Source organism: Diuraphis noxia, unplaced genomic scaffold, assembly GCF_037042655.1.
Source record: "Diuraphis noxia isolate RWA-SAM2 unplaced genomic scaffold, SU_Dnox_SAM2 contig0001, whole genome shotgun sequence".
Lineage (NCBI taxonomy): Eukaryota > Metazoa > Arthropoda > Insecta > Hemiptera > Aphididae > Diuraphis > Diuraphis noxia.
The window spans coordinates 78,059,107-78,083,035 of NW_028301711.1; the positions used below are offsets into that span (position 1 = coordinate 78,059,107).

A 23,929-nucleotide genomic window follows, 5' to 3' on the forward strand; every position below is an offset into this window, starting at 1 on the left:
GCTATTCAATATAATGGGATAGGTACACGATTATTATAGTTTGAAAAATTATATTTTGATGAAAGCAAAGTTGTAAGTTGTATATTAGCTAGTATAATCTAATAATAATAATAATAAATTATTATTTTTTCTATATATTTAATATAAAATCCCCAGGGAAGTTCCTTGGAGGTTGTATGGACTCCCTAGCTGGAATCCAAAGCTGGTGCCTAATGGGAAACTCCAAGTGTTACTAGGGAAGTATAATATTGGTATTTATTACCATAATATGTTGATAGAAAGAAAATACATTTGACGAACTTAATAAATGTAAAGTGGAGTCATGGTAATCATTATAAATAAAGGGTTACTACTGCTCTAAATGTCTTGCACCTGTAGGCTGTGGTATGAATTTTTATTTTTTATTCTAGCTTTTGTTAAATTCAACCATTTTCCAATCATAGATGTTATCACCTTTTATGTTTTGATATTCAGATCGTTTTGTAGCATTTACATTTTTATTAATACTATTTATCAATTACCAGTTAAAGATTCAAAATATAAATTAATAATTTAACTATAATTTCATAAATCCACTTCAAAAGAAAAATGGGTGTCTATAATGTCTACCCATTATTGTTTAATTTAGTAACTTGGAAATAACATCATAAGATGATAAACACAGATAATGATTTATTCTGCGATTATTAACAAAATTCCAATCAATATATGTTTCATTGTAAAACAGACTCATAACTAAGAAAGTAAATTGTACACTTACTTTTAAAATTGAATTTAAAGTGCTCTAATATACCGAAAGGTTAAACTACATGATATACATAAACGCAAGTGCGTGTCCGCCACAGTTAATTGATAATATTTAAATAGTATAAATAATATTTAAAATAATTTTTCATTTATTTCACATTAATACATGATAAAAATAACAAACTTATTAAAGTATATTACTAGGTGATTGTGTATGATTTGAATGTATGATTATGTATTAATCGCCGCATTTTAAAAATGTATTAATCTTAAAAGTTAATTAATTAATAAATGTGGCTTTTAAGCGTCAAGTGTTAATAATAATATTGGAAATACATGATTTAATTTAAGAGCGCTTTCCCGAAATTAAACTGTTGCGATATTTTTATTAGGAATATTTTATATTTATTTATAGGAAGAGGATGCGGAGTTGAAGCCCTTGTGAGCACTTTAAATTTGATTGTTATAGACCCTTAAAAATTTAACCAAATGTCTACTTATAGTATTAGTGTATATCATTATAGTTACGAGAAGATGTCCAACATTTGCTAACTATCATTTGTCTCCATAGTCTGTAATCTATATAGATAGGCTATAATACATAGTTCGGTGAAAATGCGTTTTTTGCCTCTAAAAGAAATTCCATCATTCAATATTTTAAGACATAGAAGTTTCATTTAAGGGCACATCATGTAATTCTGTCCATATTTAATCAAAAAGACAACCAAAAATCATGTGTTTACAATATTATTTCTACGCTCATTTTTAAGGATCGGCCATAACAATGATCCCCTTCCACTTCCCTTAGCGCTACGTATTATTTTTTGTGCGCCCAACGGTCAACCATCAGTATCAGGATCCGGGACAGTCTCGTTCATTCAGTGTTTCTAAGCTGTTGTATGATTTTCATGCTGTGGCTTTTAATCTCTGACTTACATCGAAGTAATTATTTTTTATTTTTTTTGTTATATTTAAAGGTTCCTTAAGGTATTGCAATATAATATCAATTTTTTTATTTTGTTGGTGATTGTTATTTGGCGTTAATTAATATTGATAATTTTTAGATCGCAGTTCTAACCACTCGACTGCCGAGAACACGTTATATCGACGTGATATAGATTTGCTGTAAAAAAGTATATTGCGAAAAAAAACGAAAAGTAAAGATCAATTGGCAACCAGACGGCCTGCAATAAATATAATTATCGAGGTAAGTTCATATAAGTTTATTATACAATTTATACCTACTTCATGTTATTATTATTTCTATTATGTTATTGGCCGTATAGTTATTTAGTCGTATATAGTATATCTATCGTCTTTATCTCCCCGTTGTATTTTTGATTTCCTGAGAACAATTTTTTTTAAATTGTTATTTGATTTAAATTTTTGATTCAATGGTTTTAAATAAGCTTTAATTGTTTTTTGTGTGTTTGTCATAAGAATAAAAATCTTAAACTTTAAAGGTGGTTTTGAAGTATACATTGAATCTATAATTAGTACTCGAGGAGAGAAAACACAAAGTACTTTTAAAAATAATCGGGAAAAGTTCGAATTATCGTGACTAGCTTGTACTAACTGCACTTTCTATACCAAATGATTACAAATATATAAATATATCAATATTATTATATTATATACATATATTTTATATATCAATAAAAATATTCGTTTATATATTTTTAATATTTTTTGGTCAGTACAGTGTGAACTCGCATTTTCTATATAAATATTCAATTTTGTCATAGTATTTTTTTTTTTAAATCCGCTTTTCAATGTTACTATCATTAATTAAGCTTGCATTAACTTAAATGACTTAATTTGAAGATCTGAGAGTTGAGTAGAATATATACTTATTAATTTACTCGTTACTTTTTTACATTATATTATCAAAACTTAATCGATCTTCAATTTTGGAATAGTGTATTATTGTTTAAACATTGCTTAAAACCTATTTTATATTTCCCCAAAAAATGTCTCAGCTTTGAGATTTATGACCTACATGAGTCTAAAATTATGTTTAATTTTTTATTTATTTATAAATTTGTGGTGTATTTTATTCTCGTATTTAGGTAGACACATATTTAATTTTTAACATGCGTATAAAAAAAATGGTCTGCCCAGTACAATAAACTGTAGTGGTATACCACCTACTGATAATATTGTTACCACACAAAATGGACCTTTTTATCCCTAGAAAATAATTCCAAAAAAAATTACGTATATAATGCGAGTATATATTTCCAAATCCCTGTATACGTTACAAATGCTTTTATCATGTGTTAAGGTGTTAGTACTATGTGTCTAAGACGATTTATTATCCAGATTAATGTTTTGTGTTCATGTGTCTGCGGGGCTCCATATATTGTCTTCTTATCCGAGGAGAATATTCTCTATTGTTATACGTATTCACGGGCTACGAATACTATCTTGTGCGTAACGTTTACGTACTTCACAATGCACAATTACTTCTGCCTGTATCTTTTTAGTATTATTAAAAAAATACAAATAAACCTATGCTACAATGATTTTAAGAACCGATGATTTTATTGATTTTACAATGGAGTGTGTTTTTTTTCATCTATCATATCCTTATGAATTAAGTAAAAATTCATAAATCATCAAGTTTAATTATGATATTCGATAGCATAAATCGTATACTTTTATTACTTTGATAGTAGAAAGTAAATCGTTTTTTTTTTCTAAAAATGTCAATCATATTTTATTTCGTTGGGTAAAAAAGCGTAAAAATATCGAAAAGGTGCAAATAATATTGAGTTAGAAATTCATAAAAATTTATCTTTTTAAATCTGGTTTACACCACATGTAATGTCATGAAGTACCATCAATGATGGCCTCTTCAGTTAAGTCGTCTATCTGAACTTATGTAAATAATTGTAATTGTAATTTAACTTATTGTTTGTTACTTTATCTCTATTATTTTATCTCTTCTATCAAATTCTTAAATCATTTGTGCTTATTGTAAATAATTATTCTACAGATTGTACAATTTTCTAGTTTAAAAAAAAATTCTAATTTTAAAATTCAATACGAGATTCTTCATAGTTCATATTAAGTTTACCTACTTTTATCAAATAAAAAATGTCTACCGGAAAGTTAAATTTAATTTGAATTCCAACATTGGACATTCACTCAATTTCTCTTGTATTAATATTCTTATATTTTGTTGTTAATCAAAAACAAATATCTCAATAAACTTTAAATTTAAACCATATTTTTATTTTATCAATTCCTGTACTTCATAACATTTTCAAAACATTTCAACAATTTTTAAGTTATGTTTAGCTATTTGAAATTTTTCGTTTTCTTATGTTTTTTATTCTATAAATGTCGATCAAATTTTATTCGTTTTTCGTATACAATGATACCTATCATTGCATTCAAATTTAATCCCATCCATTACAGTAACCTACTGTACAGCAGAGCGACATCCACGACTTACCCGCTTTTGTTTTTTATTTCATTACAAACCCTTATCGTACTATAATTATCAAAAAACAAATTAAAAATGTATTTTTAACATTTAATTATATTTATTCAAATATAACTAGTTCATAAACAAGCCCCCATAAAATTCACAATCTATACGACTATACCTCATATACTGAGACTTTAATTTTCTTGTGGCACATATTTATTATATTTTATAACCTTGCCGCTCTGTACACGATATAAGTGACTGTGAATTAAACATACATAATACAGTGTTTGAAGCTGTGAAATAAAAGTTAGTAATTGTATTTCAATTGGTTCTTTGCTCCACTTATTATAAGTAGTTACCACTTTTAGTTATTTACTTTTAAAATCCATAACAAAGAAATCATTGAATTAATATTAATTTCGTCTGATTAATGATATATGGATTTATTAATCATCATATTTATTCGAAAATTTATAAATAAGTACCTGATATAATTCGCTCTGTTATTTAATTTGTTGAATGACCTAACCAATGAAAAATCATTGCATACGAAAAACGATTTAGTACGATTTACATTTTACACACATCATTTAAGTATATTATACATAAATATCATTATTAGTTATTAGCAGTGCCGTAACTAGCTTTATGTGCGCCCTTGGCAACCAATGTTATAAATTAATAATGAATTTTTAGTATTTATATGAAATAAAAATTGCGCCCCTAGCGCGATCATTTTAAATTGCGCCCTTGGCCACCGCCCACCTTGCCAATGCCTAGTTACGGCACTGGTTATTAGCTTTTCTTTTAGGTTTGTTGAAATAATTTCAGCCATAAATATAGCATATTATTTTGGTACGTATCATAATATACCTGATATGTTATTTATATCTATATTATGGTTATTATAGTCAATGTACCACGAAATTGTAAACAATGGTGTGAATACGTTCATGCATTAAGGTATTAAAACCACGTATAATAATTTTGTCATTTTAATTACAACCAACTAAATGTATTCATACAAATATCGATTTATTAACATTTTTTATTATATAGGCTATTAAAATAGTGTTTAAACTAAATTATGTTATACAACTGTATTCACTCATTTCAAATGTTTTGTTTAAATGAAAAAAAATACAGCAATAAAAATGATCAGTCTACGCGACTGCCGACTGTACCTATATCACACTGAACAATCAAAATATGCAATTGAAATAACCAATACAGAATGTATTTAAAAGTTAGTCATATTTTAACATTTTTTGAATTGAAATATCACATGAAACAAAATTATGCATTTTTACATAAAATAAATCTGAAACAAATATAAAACTCACAAATGAAGGGCAAATATGAAATAACTAGCAAACTAGAAAGTAATGTTTTATTTCCATAAATATTATTAATATTGTAACTCACTTCGTACTAACTAATACTTTTTTTCACGAAATTATATTCGGTTTAACATTGATTAGTTGTAATTAGGTAGTAAGGAACAATAGACAATAGTACAATATTTTTTTTTTTTTTTTGAGTTTGTTGAGATTTCTATTTTTAGACCTATAAAATACATTAAAACGTTATTAATAGTATAAAACTATTCAACTAAATTTTCTTCAAGTATATTCAAAAGACAAATATAAAAAATGTTGGCTAATCTACTTGATAATGTCACGTCCACATGTGTCGTTTCCATCGCACAAAATTTAACCAATTTTTGTTTGCCATTTTAAATGTCGTATTGTTGGCTTTATATCATAATATAACCTAGGTAGATGTATTTTAAAGGTACCTACCTAAGAATTTGTGTTCTCTTATTGGTTTTTACTACATTAAAATTTTTAAGGTAGGCACGAAAATTTGATATTCATAAATATTATTATTTAATAAAAACAAAAAAACAGAATTCCTCATTATTAGTTGGTTTTTAATATCTATTCAGTTTAAATAAAATTTACATTTTGATTTTGATACACTGATACAGATTAATAACTAATTATTTACTGTCTATAAAAATAATCTGGAACGTATACTTTTTTAGAACGTTGGAATAAGTTTTTTAAACAACCATTATATAAACTATTAATATAAGGCAATTAGGTATTTTTGTAATAACCAAAACTCAATATTATTTTTTTTCGACAACAATTAGCAGAAGGAATTTTGTTTCCAATAAATCTGTTATCATGGTTGTATGGCCCAATTATAGTTGTTAATCCTATATTAATAGTGAATTGTAACATATTATACAAAATATACTATAATGTCATTGGTCTTGACTCTTGATGACAAACATTTTTTACATGAACTTAAAAGTATAATAGAGAAATAAATTGAAATCGCTTATTGTTACACCAACTGATATAATTTGAATGTCTAGGAAACTGTGTCACCCTTGTTCTTTATTACCTACAGCGAAATGGATTAGGTATGAACATTTAATATTTGTAAACATCAATATTTTACATAACTCACCTAAAAATGTAATATTGAAAATTATCAACCTTTAAGTTTATATTATTATTTTATTCAATTTCTAAGCTAAATACTAACAATATGCATAAGTACATACAATTGGAATGGCTGTATATACATTTTTAGATGTTATAAGCTAGAAATATATAATCTTCATGAATGTAATTTTAAGAACTACCTAGCGTACCTACCTAGATACTCAAATACTTTTTAAGTATACAAAAAATACATTTCAATCAAATCTAAATGCAATTCGGAACTAATCTTAATCTTATATCATATAATTTTATAAAAATAGGTCACAGTTTACTTATATATTTGATGTGTTTAAGATATTCAATCTTATTTATTATAAATTATAACATGGAATAATGGAATTACAATTCGTCATTTCACAATTATTATAATAAAATAAATATAAAAATTGTATCGATCATAAATCACTGAATATTGACGATATCACGACGTTATTATAATAAACAATCATCATATGCAAATTAAAATCCATCTTGGTATTAAATACACACTAAAACATATATAAATAAAAGCATTCAAAATGTACACACTTTTATGTATAACTTATGCATTTACATAGGTATACCTACATTGCAATTAACAACACTTCATAAACCGCACAGCTATAATACATAATAATTATTATTACTATTTAGTATTTATTGTGCATGCCCATTTATATTTGACAAACGTCGTAACACGAAGACATGCAGGCACGAATAACGATGAAAATATATTATTTATTAATTATTACGTTTTAATCATAAAAATTCCACAGCGAAATAGTTGTATAACTAAAATTGAGAGCTAAAATTTTACTGTAAGAGATATAAAAACATTAAATTACTTTAGTGGGCAATATTGGAATTCTACTTCATTATGTACCTATTATAGATGTATAGACAATAAAATCGTTGTACAGGAAATAAAGTTAAAACAAATTATGATTATTATATCTGTTGACTGTCATTACCACACTCGACTACTATTCGTGGGTATTATATTATCCTATCTATTCCTCCTAATCCTCTTAAGTCTGGTCTTAAATTAATAAAATTGTTAAAACCATCCATATGTTTTAGACTGCACTAATATATGACTGAATTTATTAATGCATTATTTGTTTAAAATATACAATATGAAGGACCTATAGGCTATAATCCATATCATATAACGTGTGATATAAGTATATGCATTTTATTCGATTCTGGGTTATTAAACAAAAACAAAATAGTGAATGAGTAAATAGTAGAAAAAAATAAAAGTGAACTGAACCAATATTGTTATGAAAACCAATTGTAATTCATTTTTATTCATATCGCTGTTATTAAATATATTATATTCTAAGGTGTTGTGTTTTTTGATACTTTTATAAAGATTTACGTACATTTAAAAATTCGCATTTGTACGTATTTTTTCTGTTTAATTATTTTATTTTCATACTCATGAATTAAATATTAAAAATACCATAATTCAACGCAAATATTAATTATTCTAATATTAGTATACTATACACTCGATGGTCACGTTATCAGACGTCGTAAAATGTCTGACACTAATGAGTCTAGCACCGCGTTTCTCAATCTGTGGTTCCGGAAGATAGGTAATCCCTTTATAAAAAAAAATATATATATATAATAATGGATCATTATACATAAATGTCTTTGTGTATTTTCACAAGTGATATTTTTAATCTTCTATTTTTTCTTTCACTTTTGTTTTTTTTTCAAGTTACGCCGGATACCTTTCATTGTATACGATGAATTAAGAATATAATTAATATATTGAATATAAAAAAATAATTATTAAATTTAACACGTTATACAACGAACCAACAGTTATAAATCTTATAATTTTAAATATAAGATTACTCGCATATAATACAATATAGTACATTCATAAGTTTGATGCTCTGCAGAGTTGATAAGTTGAAAAAAATAAGAATCTTGATTGAAAAGGTTATCTTGTAGTCGTGAACTCATAGCCTTCTGTCCACAACCGCCAAATTAACAATAAATATCAATATACCAATACTATTTTTACCATATTGTCATTTATGAAAAGATAATTAAATTTAAAATTTAGAGATTATCTCTAACAAAGTCAAAAACATCTCCTATTTATATACTTAATAGTCCAGTGTCTAGATAATATAAATGCCCATTGATTTTTAAAACACGACATTGAAAATCTCTTCGAGATCAATAATTATGAATGGACAGGCCATTAATGTTAACTCACTGAGATTTATGGTTATAACTTATACTCATATAAATTAATATTAAATATCATTAGGTACTTATAGAAGTTGATATGTCGTTTCTGTGTTTAGAATCGTTTTTTGTATGAATATAGATTTACGATATGTTGTTGAACTCAAGTTTAACATATGCATCACAATTTACAATGATCTACCAAATGACCAATGCAGCAGTGCGAGGTCCTGGTTTATTTTTATTATCTTGTGTAAATCTGCGTGGATAACATTAAATAAATATCTAGTGTAAAAAATTATTAAGTTGTTTAGAGTAAGTATAATAATTAACGTTTATAGAGTTTTTTTATATTTCGTTTCTAGTATAAGTAAATAATTAGTAAGCTAGATAATTCAATATCAGTCTGCACTATTTTATCACCCTAGCATGAAAACATTTCACATAATTTGTATTAGAAGCAGTGCCGCAACTACAAATTACGGGGCTGGTGTGCAAATCTTAATTTGGGGGCCTAAATATTTTTTCAAAATTAATTTACCTATTGTTAATAAAATATGATAGCCGGTGTTTATATTATGAAAGGTTAATATTATGGAAATTATTAAATTATACAGATAATGGTTGTTTAATGTTGTATAATTATAAGTACATTTATAATGGTTATAAACATAAAACATTTATAAAATTATAGTATAATTTTAACACATTTGAAACTAAAGTATCTAACAGAATTGTTTTTTTCTCGCTTTTGCATATGCATAGTTCTCAATGATTTTCTTTATATCTATATCTGAAGTTCTTCTCCTTTCTATGTTTAGTATGGAAACTCCACTGAGTCGTTCTTGGCCTATGGAATTGAGCAAATAATTTTTAGTTAATTTAAGCTTAGAAAAACTCCTTTTTGTCGATGTTACCGTAACAGGAATGGTTAAAAATATAAGACATGCAGCTAAAACAACAGGAAAACTTGTTGATAAATCCTTATCAATTATATAAAACGCCAAATTCTTAGCTCTTGGTGATGAACAAGCATGTAAAGTTCTATAAGCTCGTCTTGAATTTTCAAGTTTGAGTATTTTACATGTTTTTTTGAATCATTTAATAAATTATGAATAAAAGGATCAAATTTTGCAAGTAATATAATAGTATGCATAAAGTTATCTTCAATTTCTTGAAGATTACCTTTCTTCCCTTTGTTTCTTCGGAGAGCAGTATTACCAGATGTAAGTGTTAAAATAACATGAATAACTCGACGAAGAACATTCCTCCAATACTCTGCTTCTTCAGATATCTGTTTCTCTAAATCTGTATCTAATGTTTTATTTTTTTCCCAATATCTTCGAAATTGTTGTTGTTTTTATAATATGTTGAATAGAATTTTCATGTTTAGAAATTTGTTGTGATAAATGTTGCCCGTTGTCAACGCCAGAAATCCATTCATATTTAAAATGCTCGTTTGCCGGTTAGCAAAAAGCCAACAAAACTCAGAATATACTTTATCTAATATTAAAGAATAACATAACCATTGTCGTGGAATTTTGATACCTGTTTTAGTTGTTATAGTAATAATCAGTAGAAAAACATCTATTAACATGGTTCCTAGGAAATTTTTTGATTGATGGTTTGCATGGTCCGAATAACAAAATACTCTTTTTAATTATGTGCATACTTCACTTTCAAAATGTCCACGATTAGTTGTATACTTCAAAGTTAAATTTAGGCCACCAAAATCTGAAATATATAATGAAATATTGAAGTACCTATAATTTACAACTTATTTGTGCAATATTTATTGTTATATTTTTTAACATTTTTATTTATAAATATACAGGTAATCAATAAACTTACCTTCTGAACTATCATTCTCTTTTATAATTTAATTTAGTGGATCATTTTCAATTATTTTTTTTTATTTAATAAATTATGTTGTATTAATATATTAATATAAACCGAAATACATAAGTATACCTATAATTTACAACTTATTTGTTAGCCTATTGGTTATTTAATGTTGTTTTTTTTTTAAAAATTAAATTTGAAATTATAATAATACAATCAATAAATATATATTATATGTTTTTTTTAAATATAATTTGAAAATTTTTTTAGATTCACTTAACACTTAACAATTTACTAAATTCTATTTACTAATATATCTAATAGATATAATTTACAAATAATTACCTGATTTTTTAATTCACAAATTCACAATTTCTTAACATTTGCTGCATTACTTTTTCTTTCGGTTGTTTCATTTTTTTTTGTGCTTTTCCCAGCCATTAACATATATACGTTTTGACATTTTTAACAAATTTAAAATACTATTAAAAAATCAAAACAAAAATCACTCAAAATCACTTTCATAATAAAACAGTTATTTGTTAGACGGTTAAAACTTAAAACTCTTACAAGGTACACTTTACAGTACTGTAGGTACAGTTTAGTGTACTATACTACTATATTACAGTAAATATAAATTTTACAAGTAAAACCACTTATACGTAGATCATACAGACAAATAATGAAAAACAATTAAATGACAAATGTATGTTTTCACTTCAACAGATATCGTGATTACTTAATAGTTATTACCATTTTCCCCGTTGTCCCGAAATCGTACGTATACAAATTAAAAACCCATTGGAATGATCCATTTTTATATACGATTAAATGAGCTCACATTGGTTGAGTGGTTAGTCGCCTGATAACGCAGACCACGGACAAGGACCCGCATTATTATTTTTATTATTATTATTCTGTAGAAGGTATAGGACACTTATTAGAACTAGTATTAGTGTATTAAGTTTGGCTTTGAACATTTCTAACATTTTAACAAGTTAACAGTTTGGCATGTTATAAGGTGATGTGGGGCATATAAGGGCTTGGGGCCTTGGGGGCCGATGTGCAATGCACGCCTTGCACACCCGGTAGTTGCGACACTGATCAGAAGTTCAATAATTTTTATTTTTTTGTTACAGATAATTTGCTTATAGGTACAATGATACCCCGTAAGTATAAAACTGGATCTTTCAAACATAGACTGTTTACATCGGGACAGAATTGGATTGAAGAATTGTTGATATTACTTATACTAGTTGGATTTTCAAACTCATCAATTACTTGTGGCCCCGGCATATATTCACCCGGAGGTAAGAAATTAAGAACATGAATCGATTTTAACTTTTAAGTTACATTCAATTCAATCGTATTGTAAATTGAAGAACCATATATTATTAACTAATTATATATACTAAGAAAAAACTAAATGATCATTTAAATGTTTTTATTCATAAATTAATTAACTTTCAATATATTATAAAACTGATTATTCATAGATTGAACCAAAGAATTGTATATCAAAAGCTGTTTTTAAATACTAATTTTATACAATTTAATAAATTAGTTGTTAATTACTTGAACTAGGAAATGTTTTAAGCATAACAAATTATTATTAGTTTATTATTTTTGATTTAATTATGTTCAACAATTCCTTATCATTATTATGCATGAAAAACATGTAACAGGAACATTTTAATCTACTTCAGTCAGTGTTTTTACATTGGTTTCTAAAAATAAATTTGTTTTTCATTAAACTATCTGCATCACAGTTTTTAAGCAAATTGCAATTCAAATCAATTATTATTTAATTTTTTTTCAATTTTAGGAACAACTCCGAGTGGTGAAATTTTCATCGAGTACAACAGCGGTACTCCGTTGGAAATTGCATGCGTTTTAAATCCTAACCACGAACTATTGCAGAAAGTTCTTAGAGATAATGTTGCCGATGGAAACAAATTAATACCTCTGAGCCAAAGAATCAGGTTCTATAACAACGAAGAACGTGTGCCCAATCAATATGTGTCAATCATTAACTCGACGGCAGCACAATTGCGCGTACCTAATCCTCCAGCAGGTTCCGATGTTTATACATGCATGATATGTTTGGATAAAAACAACCAATGTGCTGAATTATCCAAATCGTCTGGTACTTCAATCAATAATGCTCTGAAAAATAGCAATATAAATGTTGTTGGATCTCATCCAAGTAAAACACATGCTTCACATGATGACTGTATCGGGGTGTGTCTTAACAATGTTTTTGTTGGATGTAAGTTAACTGCAATTATTATAACCTACGTCCTACAGATAATATATTTATTTTTTTTTTTGCTTAGTTTTATTTTTAAAACATTAAATAGGTATTGACTATTCTCAATATTCATCTCACAAAAGTAACATTTAGAACAAATTTTCAAACAGAAACTTCCTTCAAAGTTGAAAATTGAATCATTTTTTCAACTGATTTTTGCGTATACACTATACAAACATAAAAACATTTAAATTTTTAAAAGCAAGAGAATAGCTTCAATAAAATACGATTTAAAGATATTTAAATATTTATAATTTTATAATTATATCATAGGTACTAATCGTATATTAAACACAAAGAAATAAACTAATATAAAATTAATTTACTCTTCAAACCATGTATTTAATTATTAAAATAATAACAATATAATATAACATACCATAATTATACTGCCATCCTAAGAAAAAATACTGTAAATCGAAAACAGAACGAGATTTTACTGTATTACGTTTAATGTTATAATTTTACACGCTTTTCTTAAATAAAAATGCCGTAAATATGATTATTTATTCAGAAATGTGTGTTTATAAGCAAATAAGATTGCTGCCGCAATGGTCATTAAATATAATCGGAGTTTAGTAAAAACGCTGTAATCACAGTTTGCCGAGGAAGATTGGTGTGTGTATTATTTCAAATACGGCGTTTTTACGTAGCACTTCCTCATAATCTACGGCCTTGTTGTTTAGGAAACTGGTCTCATTATAAGCCGTATCTTAAAATTTAATTTTAAATTACTGATAATATTTGGAAATTTGGTGTCGTACACCACACACATTTTATATTTACCGAGTATTCGCTAATGCATCAACTTTTTTTAGATACATACCCTGAACCTCAATAATTTCATATGATTATTATAGAAATCAAGTTTCTAAAAAATAAATATATCGTTTACTGTACTCGGACGCGAAGAGTGAAGAGTGTGAGATATGTGAAGGTATAAAAATTCATGAACACGCAAAAGATAATTTAGATGATGATTGTGAAATTTGCCAAATTTACTCTGTATATATAAAAAAAGCTGATGTTGCAAGAGCTCTGTATCAAGAGCACGCGAAAAAGGAATTTGATGCAAAATCTATTTATGTTTTGCAAAAAGTGATCATGTTGCCATGTGTTGATACATTTAAAAAAGTTTTATTATTTAATAAAAGAATAGTTGCTAGTTATTTTCCACATTTGCATGTGTACTCGTATGGCATGAAAGTGTTAGTGAGTGTAAAGAAGAATACTTTGTCATCACGTTTTATTCGTTTTTCTTGCAATATTGCGATGCCAAAAAGTTGACAATTTGGCTGGATAACTGCAGCAGTCAAAATAAGAACTGGCGTTTATTATCATTTTTAGTATACACAGTCAACTTAGATGATATTTGTGCCCAAGAAATTATTTTGAAGCTGGACATACATTTATGTAAGCCTATAGTTTCCACCATCAAGTTAAACTCTCTTTGTTGAAACGTCAAAAGAAAACCTACGATTTCAAAGATTTTTCTTAAGATGTAGGGGCAGCCAATAAAGGAAATGTTAACTTAAAAAAAAAAAAAATGATTTATTCTGATTTTTTCAATGGAAAGACTATAAGGCACAGCAAAAACTATTACAGTCTACAAATAGAGTTTTGTCAGAGATATCGTATTGATTAAAGCTGTACGTGTAAAATATGTGTTGCTTACTAAAAGTCAGTTTAATGACGAAAAATATACAACATTGGATTTTGTACAAAAAAAAATATATGAACCAAAAAGGAATGTCTCTAACGCCTTCACATACTGAAAATTGTGGAATACCAAAGGAAAAACGTGAATATATTCTTTCGAATTTAAATCAAATTATTCCTCAGAATAGAAGACAATTTTGGAAAAATATAACTACATAATACAATCTATAACTCATTAAATTATAAAGACAATTCAATAACATTCAAATTGTGTTATTTAGTAAACTAAAAATGTATTTAAATATAACGATATGTAAATAATTCACTAAATTAATTAATTAAATTTGACTTAATATTATTATTATTATATTTACTAGGATTTTAAGCTTAAGACATTGAAATAATTTTAATAATTTTCTAATTGACGTGTTATAACTAAACAAACTAACCAATAATTATACTTAAACCTAAAAAAATATATAGAATATACGGCGTTATTTCTTCAACCATATGTGATCAGTACATTTTGATATGCTACGTAAAAATGGCATTTCTGCTAAGTAAACAATTCTGAATAATTAATAGCGTACTTAGTATAAATATCAAAACAATATCTTGTTGAAATACAAATTTAAAATAAAATCGAACAGTTTTAATTCATCAGGTATATTTCCATAAGAAATTATGGATTTTACTTTGAAAATATTGTATTTATTTATTTATAACCATCAAAAACTACTAAACATAAAATGTCATTTTTCTCAAAATAGCATGGAAGGAAATTACGGCATTCTTCCTTAGGACGGCAGTATATTAATACTTACACAGAATAATATTTTTTATGTTAGTAAAACAGTAAGCATACCACCATTGAAGCTCTTAAAAAAATAAAAACAATATTAGTTAGGTAATTAGCAATATTTTTAGTTTCTATTTGTATAATTTTTTTAAAGTATAATACATTTATTATAAAACAGGGACATATATAGTTTTATTGTTTTACGTATTTAATTGTCTTAGTATTTATGAATAATTGATCGTTGTTTATAGATAAACCATTGAAGATTACAAATTTCTCTTGTATCTCTAACAACTGGGAAAGTTTAATGTGTAATTGGACTAAGCCGGAAAACCCCATAAAAACTACGTATAAATTATACTTTAGATTACCTGGTCGTGGCAGGTGATATTTTATTAGCATTATTATCATTGGTATTCATTAATAAAATCATTTATTTAAAATATACACATTTTTAGTTCTAGAACTGTCACAAATTGTCCTACAGATTCAGATATCAGAAATAATAGTTGTTATTGGGATTTATCTACTTCACAACTATACAGACAATCACACGAGTATTATTATTTCATGATAATTGGCGAAAATGCACTGGGAAATTCGTCAACCTCGATTCGTTTCCACCATTACGCCAATAGTATATATTTTACAAAACTATAATTTTAACTTGTTTAAATTAAGAAAAATATTTATTATATAACTATGCAGATGCATTTAATTTTATTTTTATTTTATTTTAATGTTTAGTCATTCCTACGAAACCAACAAAAATCACAGTGGTCGATGAAACAAAATCTAGTATCAAACTTGTGTGGTCTTTAGGTACAATGTCTTTTTATTCACACGGATTAATTTTTAAGATTCAATATAAATCCCAATGGGATTCTAATCCTAAACAGTGGAATGTAAGAGTTCAATCATACACAGATAACAGTTAAAATAAAATTATGATTGACGTAATTATACCTTTTTTCCCCATAGTCAATAACTGCAAGTGATACCTGTAAATCGCAATCGACATCAGATCAAACCACTTCGGTCCAAGACATGAAATGTCTGGAACACGATGCCGATAATTATTCCTTCAATGTCATCGGTTTGGAATATCCGTTTACGCGTTATGATTTTTGCATATCTGTTCGGACGGCGTTAGCTGTTGGGGATGATAAGTGGTCTTCTCCTGGTTGCATCACTGTCTACACCAAACCCACAAGTAAATTTTTAATTTATTTCTACGATAGCTAGGTTCAGTATACCTATTTTGAGGTATTTCACATTTTTATACATTTATTTTGTTATTCGAAAATGATGAATCAAATATTGACTAGTCCTTTTGATTTTGAACATAATCGTATGATTTAGTGGTATTTATTTTATTGTATGCTTACTTTTTTATATGTCTAATAAATTTACAGTTCCTAAAAGACCACCACGAACTGATATTGGGAGCTTTGAATATTTCACATCATTATCAGACAAATCCAAAAGGGACGTTGTGATTTATTGGCAAACTATAGATGACAAAGAAAAATGTGGTGAATGCTTTGAATACATCGCATACTATATTCATACAACAGAAGATAAACAAATCACGTAAGTATTACTTTGAACGTTTTACGTCGGTGATTTTAAAGGGTTATATATAGGTAACTTTATCTACATTAAAATATTTCGTTAGAAAATGTATTTTAAACATTATCACTGTTTCTAATGTAATTTTTCAGTTAAATTATAGATATAAACATCAATATTTTGTTTAATAATATATAGATAATTTTTAATTATTTATAAAAAATAATATTAGTTTTTTATTAGTGTTATATAGAACATTTTTTGTAAACATCCTGATAATAATAATAATATACTTTCATATTTTATTGCTATATTTTATCCTAACTAATATTATAATATAATATATTATTCTTTTAACTAATTTTAAATCATTCTAATTACCATCACCTATTTATTTATCAAAACAGCACTTATCGTAGCGATGAAACCGAAAATAATTACGCTAAATTTAATTCTCTCAGTACCAACATCGGATACGAATTTATAGTAATCTCATACAATAAAGAAGGTTATTCTAAAGAATGTTCAAGGGTTTACGTACCAAGCGTAGCAGACAGTGAGTCATATTATATATATTTGGTTTATTTTAAATTGATTAATTGTATGTTTACCTGGTTGTATTGTCAACTTATCGCTATTTATAGCACTAAATAAACCAGTGTCGTTCAAGAGAAATGTATTTGACAAACAAGGTATTTTTGAACTATCCTGGAAAGGTGCAGATTCTCAGATATTGTCCACTGCAGATCAACGAGATTTCTACACTTTGTTTTGGTGTGAAAAAGATCTGATCAATCCACGGCAGTGTAATGTATGTGAATTAACGTATTGTATGAATATGACCAATCGTAATAATTAATATTAATAAAGTATTACGTAGGCATATGCAATAATATAATATATTCCCATTATTATATTATACTTAGTTACTAGTATGTTTTTTAGTGTGTTACACAGCAGTATTTATTTTAATACTAAATGTTCTATAGGTACTTAGGCTATATAACTACTGATATCAACGTAAAGTAAATTGGATAAGAGTAATAATTATATACACAAAAAACATGTATACATCAGAAATTAAATTTATTTATTTTATTTTAATATTATATGCAAAATTACTAAAATTTTCTGGTGTCATTAATTTTTTGTTCATACAATTTTGTACAATATTTATGGAATTTACTTAATTTATATACTCATTTCTATTCATTTAATTTTCCGATGAATTTACAAGAATAATTATTTATTAAGGAATACAGTATTTAGAAGGGAATGTTTTCATAGGCAAAGACCGTGAGTGTTTCCATGGGCCCTGTACATGAATTTAAATTAGCTATCGTCCATCAGCAGCTCTGAATTACTAGTGTTTAGAATCAATGGTTATATATTATTGTGCATTATTTTTTTTCTATACATATATATGACGGGTTGTTCTGCCTTTTCTAATATAAAAATTATATAGAGAGGAGATTAGGTACTTAAAGTTGAGTGTGCCTATATTCACTGAAATATAGGATCTACCGGATAGATCACATGTCCCTAAAATCACTTATATTATAATATAATGGGAAAGATGTAATCTTTTGCCGAGAGCGATGTGCTCATATTTCTATGATAATACTATAATTGTTCGTAGACTGATGGGTAGTGATGTAACATGAATTTTATTAATTATTAACTCTTTTTCTACTATTTCTGATTGTATTTACAGCTATAAGTGGTCTTTTTGTTATGAGTAAATTGAATATTTTACGAGTAATATAAGTCAAATAGCATTGGGTGGTGGACAAACACAAAAACGGGGGCGCCATCTATTTTGGATTTTGTGACGAATTTGTGTCATAGTTATAATGCTGACACAGAAGCGCGCTAGTATCTAACATGGTGTATAGTGTTTTGTCTCGTTACAAAATGTTGAACTGAAAGTAGAAACTAGAAATACGAAATAGAAAATAATATTTGGTATATTTTATTATAATATGTAGGATTTGCTTAACATAATACTTAACCTACAGTATCGTGATTGTTAGACCATATTATTGATCATCACGCTATCTAATTTTTCGTGACGGTCGATAGGTTGGTAATCATTTTATTTTCTCGTGGGTACCCTCTATAAAGAAGTTTCACTTCAAGAATTTACTCTAATTTGTAATTACAATTATTATCCAACGTTTTTGATATACCTAATGACTGGATTAATATTTTTTCTCTACAGGGTTTTATGAACTGGATGCATTTACCAATTTCAGTATCTCGCTACAACATTACTTTGATCGAAGATATGGAAAAATATATTTTTGCAATAAGTGTTAATAGCGAAAATCCAATGAGAAATGGTATTGATAACCTTAAAGCCAGCAGTAGTGGAATGGTGTGGGAATCTTGTACGTAATTATTTAACTGCATTTGTTTTATAAGCTCTTTTCTGTAATAATAAAATTTTGTTATGTATACTAATTTATTTTATTGATATACATTTTGTACAAATCACTTTACGATTGATTAGTCAATGGCAATGTAAAGAACGTTTGGGTTAGTGTGATTGGTTCGACGTTTGTGGGTTTGAGCTGGAAAGTTTACTGTGATGACAAGACTGGTTTAATTGTTGGATATCACATATTTTACTGTCCCATAGTTGCCATAAATAATCCCCTTTGCAGAGGTAAGATATTTTTAGTTTTTAATGAAAACTCAATATTCTTAAGTTTAAGCATTTAGTTAATATTGTATTACATACTTAGTCACATTTACAATAGTATTTTGTGAAATTTATGCAGTGGGGTCATACCTATTAGATCCTTCACGATTAAATAAAATAATCCCTAACCTGAAGCTACCTAACTTTTTTTACCTCACAATACACATTTTTGCTCAGATTGTGTAATTTTTTATTTTAGTTTTCTGATCATTCATTAATATTATCATAATCACGCGAAAACTCATTGATATATATCTTAGGAAAAATATGAATGTTTCATATAAAAATAGTTGTTCCAACTTATAAGAAACCGAAGCTTCAAATATGATGATTTATCTTCATTGAACAAATTGATTATTGGAAATATCATATATAATAATATATAATAAAATAACGGGAATAAACGATCATTACATTTTAATCAAATTGAATCTAATATTATCCTTAATTATATTTAAAATATATGCCATTTGAGATACTTCCCTGTTGATTATCATAATTAAATACCTATGATTGGCGTTTGATACATTAATTACATTTATTACAAAGTGATAATTTTTTTAACTTTATCTTTCATAAGTCAAATGTCAATATTTTGTTTGTTTAACTTAAACTTAATTTTTGTTAACATTTAATATGTTAATTTATATTTCTCTATGTCTCGTGGACTAAGATAATTGTGATTTGTAATGTGGGTTATTAAGTACGATATGCATAATATTATACAACAATATAATATATTAAATAACATTTAAAAAAAAATGCAATTTTTATAATGTTCATTAATAAAATCTTATAATAATGTTTCTAATATTATGACTTATCAGTTTAATAACCTATCGCTAAAAAAAAAAAAATAATATATTTAATAAGAAGTCCTGGTATATATTTTCGTATACCTACTTATGTAACGTATAAAAAAAGCAATAATAATTATAATGTTTATCTCGATCTTGTTATGACCAACTTTTTCTAAAAAGTCTTTAATGGTAATTTATTTAATATCTATTATTTGGCATAAGTTAACCAGTCGGATATAATATGTTGAATTTTTTTTTTAACTGGCTCATCCATGCTTTCAATGGCTAATTTCGCCTTATTTGTCACTATTTCCGATCTCATTTTGTGGATGAGTGTCCAAATAATCGGATAACTGTGGCCAACTAAATGATTAAATCTGTGAATCCATGATTCACATATATTATTCGTTCGGTGGTCACATTATTGTAGTTTTATGTACATTCCAAGTATTCGTAGGAAAAAGTTGACTTATTTTTTTTAAATTTCAATTTGGTACTAGTTTCTACTATTTGTAAGTGATTCATTTACGTAGATTGAGTCAAAGTAATTTAAAAGATTTCCTTTGGGAGAAATAATGTTTTAAGGTTAAAAATTCCTTCGAAAACAAGTTCAAGAGTAAAAAACCCAAGTCTATCCAATATTCCGCAAAAATTACTTAAATTGTCATTACTTTTATTCATGTCGATTAACCCTAAATCTTGGATTTTTCTGTAAAAACTTTGGCACAAATGATAAATAGTCAGATTTGTATCAAAATTGTTTTAACGGCAGAAATTAAAGGTTTTTTAAGAAATCAAAATTTAAGTAATTTGGATCGGGAAATAATTCATGCTTTGCACGTTAGGTAGTTAAAATAAGTTTGAATATTTCTTTGTAAATAGACATTGTCTTGCGTTCAAGAAAATAATAAACAGCAGTTATATATGAATCACTTTTTAGAACTCTGATTTCATAAAGTTGTAAGAAATATTTAAGGCAAAGGTTAAAATTACCATCGCAATATCAAGTCTTGGGCTTGTCGAAATTCCCAAGCTGTCACCTGTTGCAAACAATATAATTCTTTCACCAGTAATTGCATTAAAAGCATGAATATATAATATGGAAATAATAGAGGATTCTCAATAGGGGCATGCATTGTTTCTACTAATTAAAAAAAAAGGTTTGGTTTTGTTTTTTTTCAATATGGTATTATGGTATATGGATTTGGTAAAATCATTAAATTTTCCATATTTTTGGAATATATTGTGTATTTACATAATATTATGTATATTATAAAAAATCAGAATTGAAATTTATATATTACATTAAAAAAATTTATTATTTTTCAACTGTAGGTATTTAAATGTAAAACCATAAAATCTTAGCTTGAAATAATAATTTAACATGGTTTATGTGGCAATGTTTTATATTAAAAATATAATAATAACTAATATTAAAGGTAGGTAATTCAAATAAAAAAGTTACTATTCAATATACATAACACATAAGTAATAATCAGCATAATATATTTATAAATAATATTTTTCAGTTTATTCAATACAGTTTCAATAAAAATAATCACAATTAAGCTGTATAATATATTATACATGTGAGCATTGAATAAAATTATTCAATCTGTGTTAAATTTAAGTAAAAGGAAAAATAAATTTCAGTTGTTTCTCAATATTTTTATCTTATGGTAGGTAAATTAACAGAAACGTGTAAATTCCTTTATTAGTTTATTAGTTGTGTTTGGCACTTATTGTATTAAAACTCATTATTTTAATATGCTTTATCAAAAGTATGGAGCTAAATTTTATTCCATTGTGATAAAAAATGTATGATACATTATACTGACGAATTTATAATTGCTTCATTAAATAGAGGTGTTCAAAAACAGTATCACGACTAATCAGCATTATTTTGATGGTAATTAGTAGCAAAAAAAAATATTATTATTAATTTTCTTCAATATGAATGTATCGGTCTCTATATTCAAAAGTTTCATGTACCTACCCGTGAATAATATTTTTAATTACTAACTAAAATTGTTATAATTTGTTTATCTAATATCTAATATAGTCTAAATGTGAGAGTAAAAAAAATGTAATTTCGAGAAATCTTCTACTACATTTTTAAGGTTTTTAACCATTTGAAAATATTTTTATCAACAATAATTTAAAACAAACTAATGAAAATCGAAATTTGCGAAAAATAAATATAAATAGTTCAAAACGAGTCAAAACGTTTAGAAATTGTTATTGAGTATAGAAAATGCACATTATATTACCTTAATAAATAATTATATAGGTTCTAGGTACACTAAAAATAACAATGGTTATTTTTATGAATTTCATTCATGATTTGCTTTCTTAATTTTGGATATATTTTTGATATAAACACATTAAGACGAATAACAAATCTTCACGTTATTGAATCTATGTTAGTATTTTAAAACTAATAATGTGTTAATATTCTTCACCCAATCAAATTATATTTTTTATATACGAACAATAAACATGTTTGGACTTGAAATACTGATTTGTAAACTATGTTGTATTTATGTAGGTACCTACCCTTTAATTCCTATCAAGAACTACATTCAACATATGTTGAATATTTTTCATTTTATTTTTATGTTGTAACTATTAAAAATACAGTTTAAATATGTTTTATTCATTTCAGAGCCTATGACAGTCAAGACAGTGAGTGAAGTTCATCAAAACGATTGCGAAGGTTCTGTATTAGTTTCAGATCTAAAGCCTTACACGGTATACTTAATAGCCATTGCAATTGTTACAAGCAATGGTGTAACAATACATTTTGATATTAACATCAACACATTAAGTGGTCCAATATTAAAATGAATATATTATATAAATAATTAAGTAAAAATATATTTATTTTTTAACTACTAGATATACCTTATGTTTGTAAGAATCCTATTATTATATTAGTGTTATTATTTATATTATGTGTAAGTCCTTAAAAAAAAATAAAGACTTAATTGAAAAGGAAATGTTGTAATCTTGGTTTCTTTATTAAAGTCTTCAAATTTGTTTAAATAATGTACCTACAAATTTATAAAATTACATTTTATTTTACAGTCTTTGGTTTAATTTTTAGGTGATTTTTGATGTTTTAGGGTTTTTTTAATAATACACGGAGAAAAATTATCAGAGAATTACGAGTAAATTATTTGTAATGTTCTAATTATACTAATATTATAATATTCATTAAACGTTGCATTTTTATATTATTATCATTTATTTATAAGTAAGAATTTGGATATTTAAGTGTATTAATTGTTGTATCCGGAAATTAATTTCATTATTGTTTGCCCAAAACTCATACTATAATTATATTT

General features: G+C 26.1%; 1 protein-coding gene across 1 annotated transcript; it reads left to right on the forward strand.

Annotated features, from left to right (window-relative positions):
* The first annotated feature begins 1,270 nt into the window (after positions 1–1,270).
* LOC149061868 (cytokine receptor-like) lies at positions 1,271–23,429 on the forward strand. Its single transcript, XM_089215931.1, has 14 exons — positions 1,271–1,689; positions 1,812–1,954; positions 11,877–12,047; positions 12,563–13,006; positions 15,758–15,890; positions 15,965–16,143; positions 16,254–16,411; positions 16,488–16,719; positions 16,922–17,099; positions 17,486–17,634; positions 17,723–17,889; positions 19,300–19,468; positions 19,591–19,746; positions 23,248–23,429. The coding sequence occupies exons 3-14, from the start codon at positions 11,897–11,899 to the stop codon at positions 23,427–23,429; spliced, it is 2,298 nt and encodes a 765-aa protein (XP_089072057.1). The 5' UTR covers positions 1,271–1,689; positions 1,812–1,954; positions 11,877–11,896.
* The last annotated feature ends 500 nt before the right edge of the window (positions 23,430–23,929 follow it).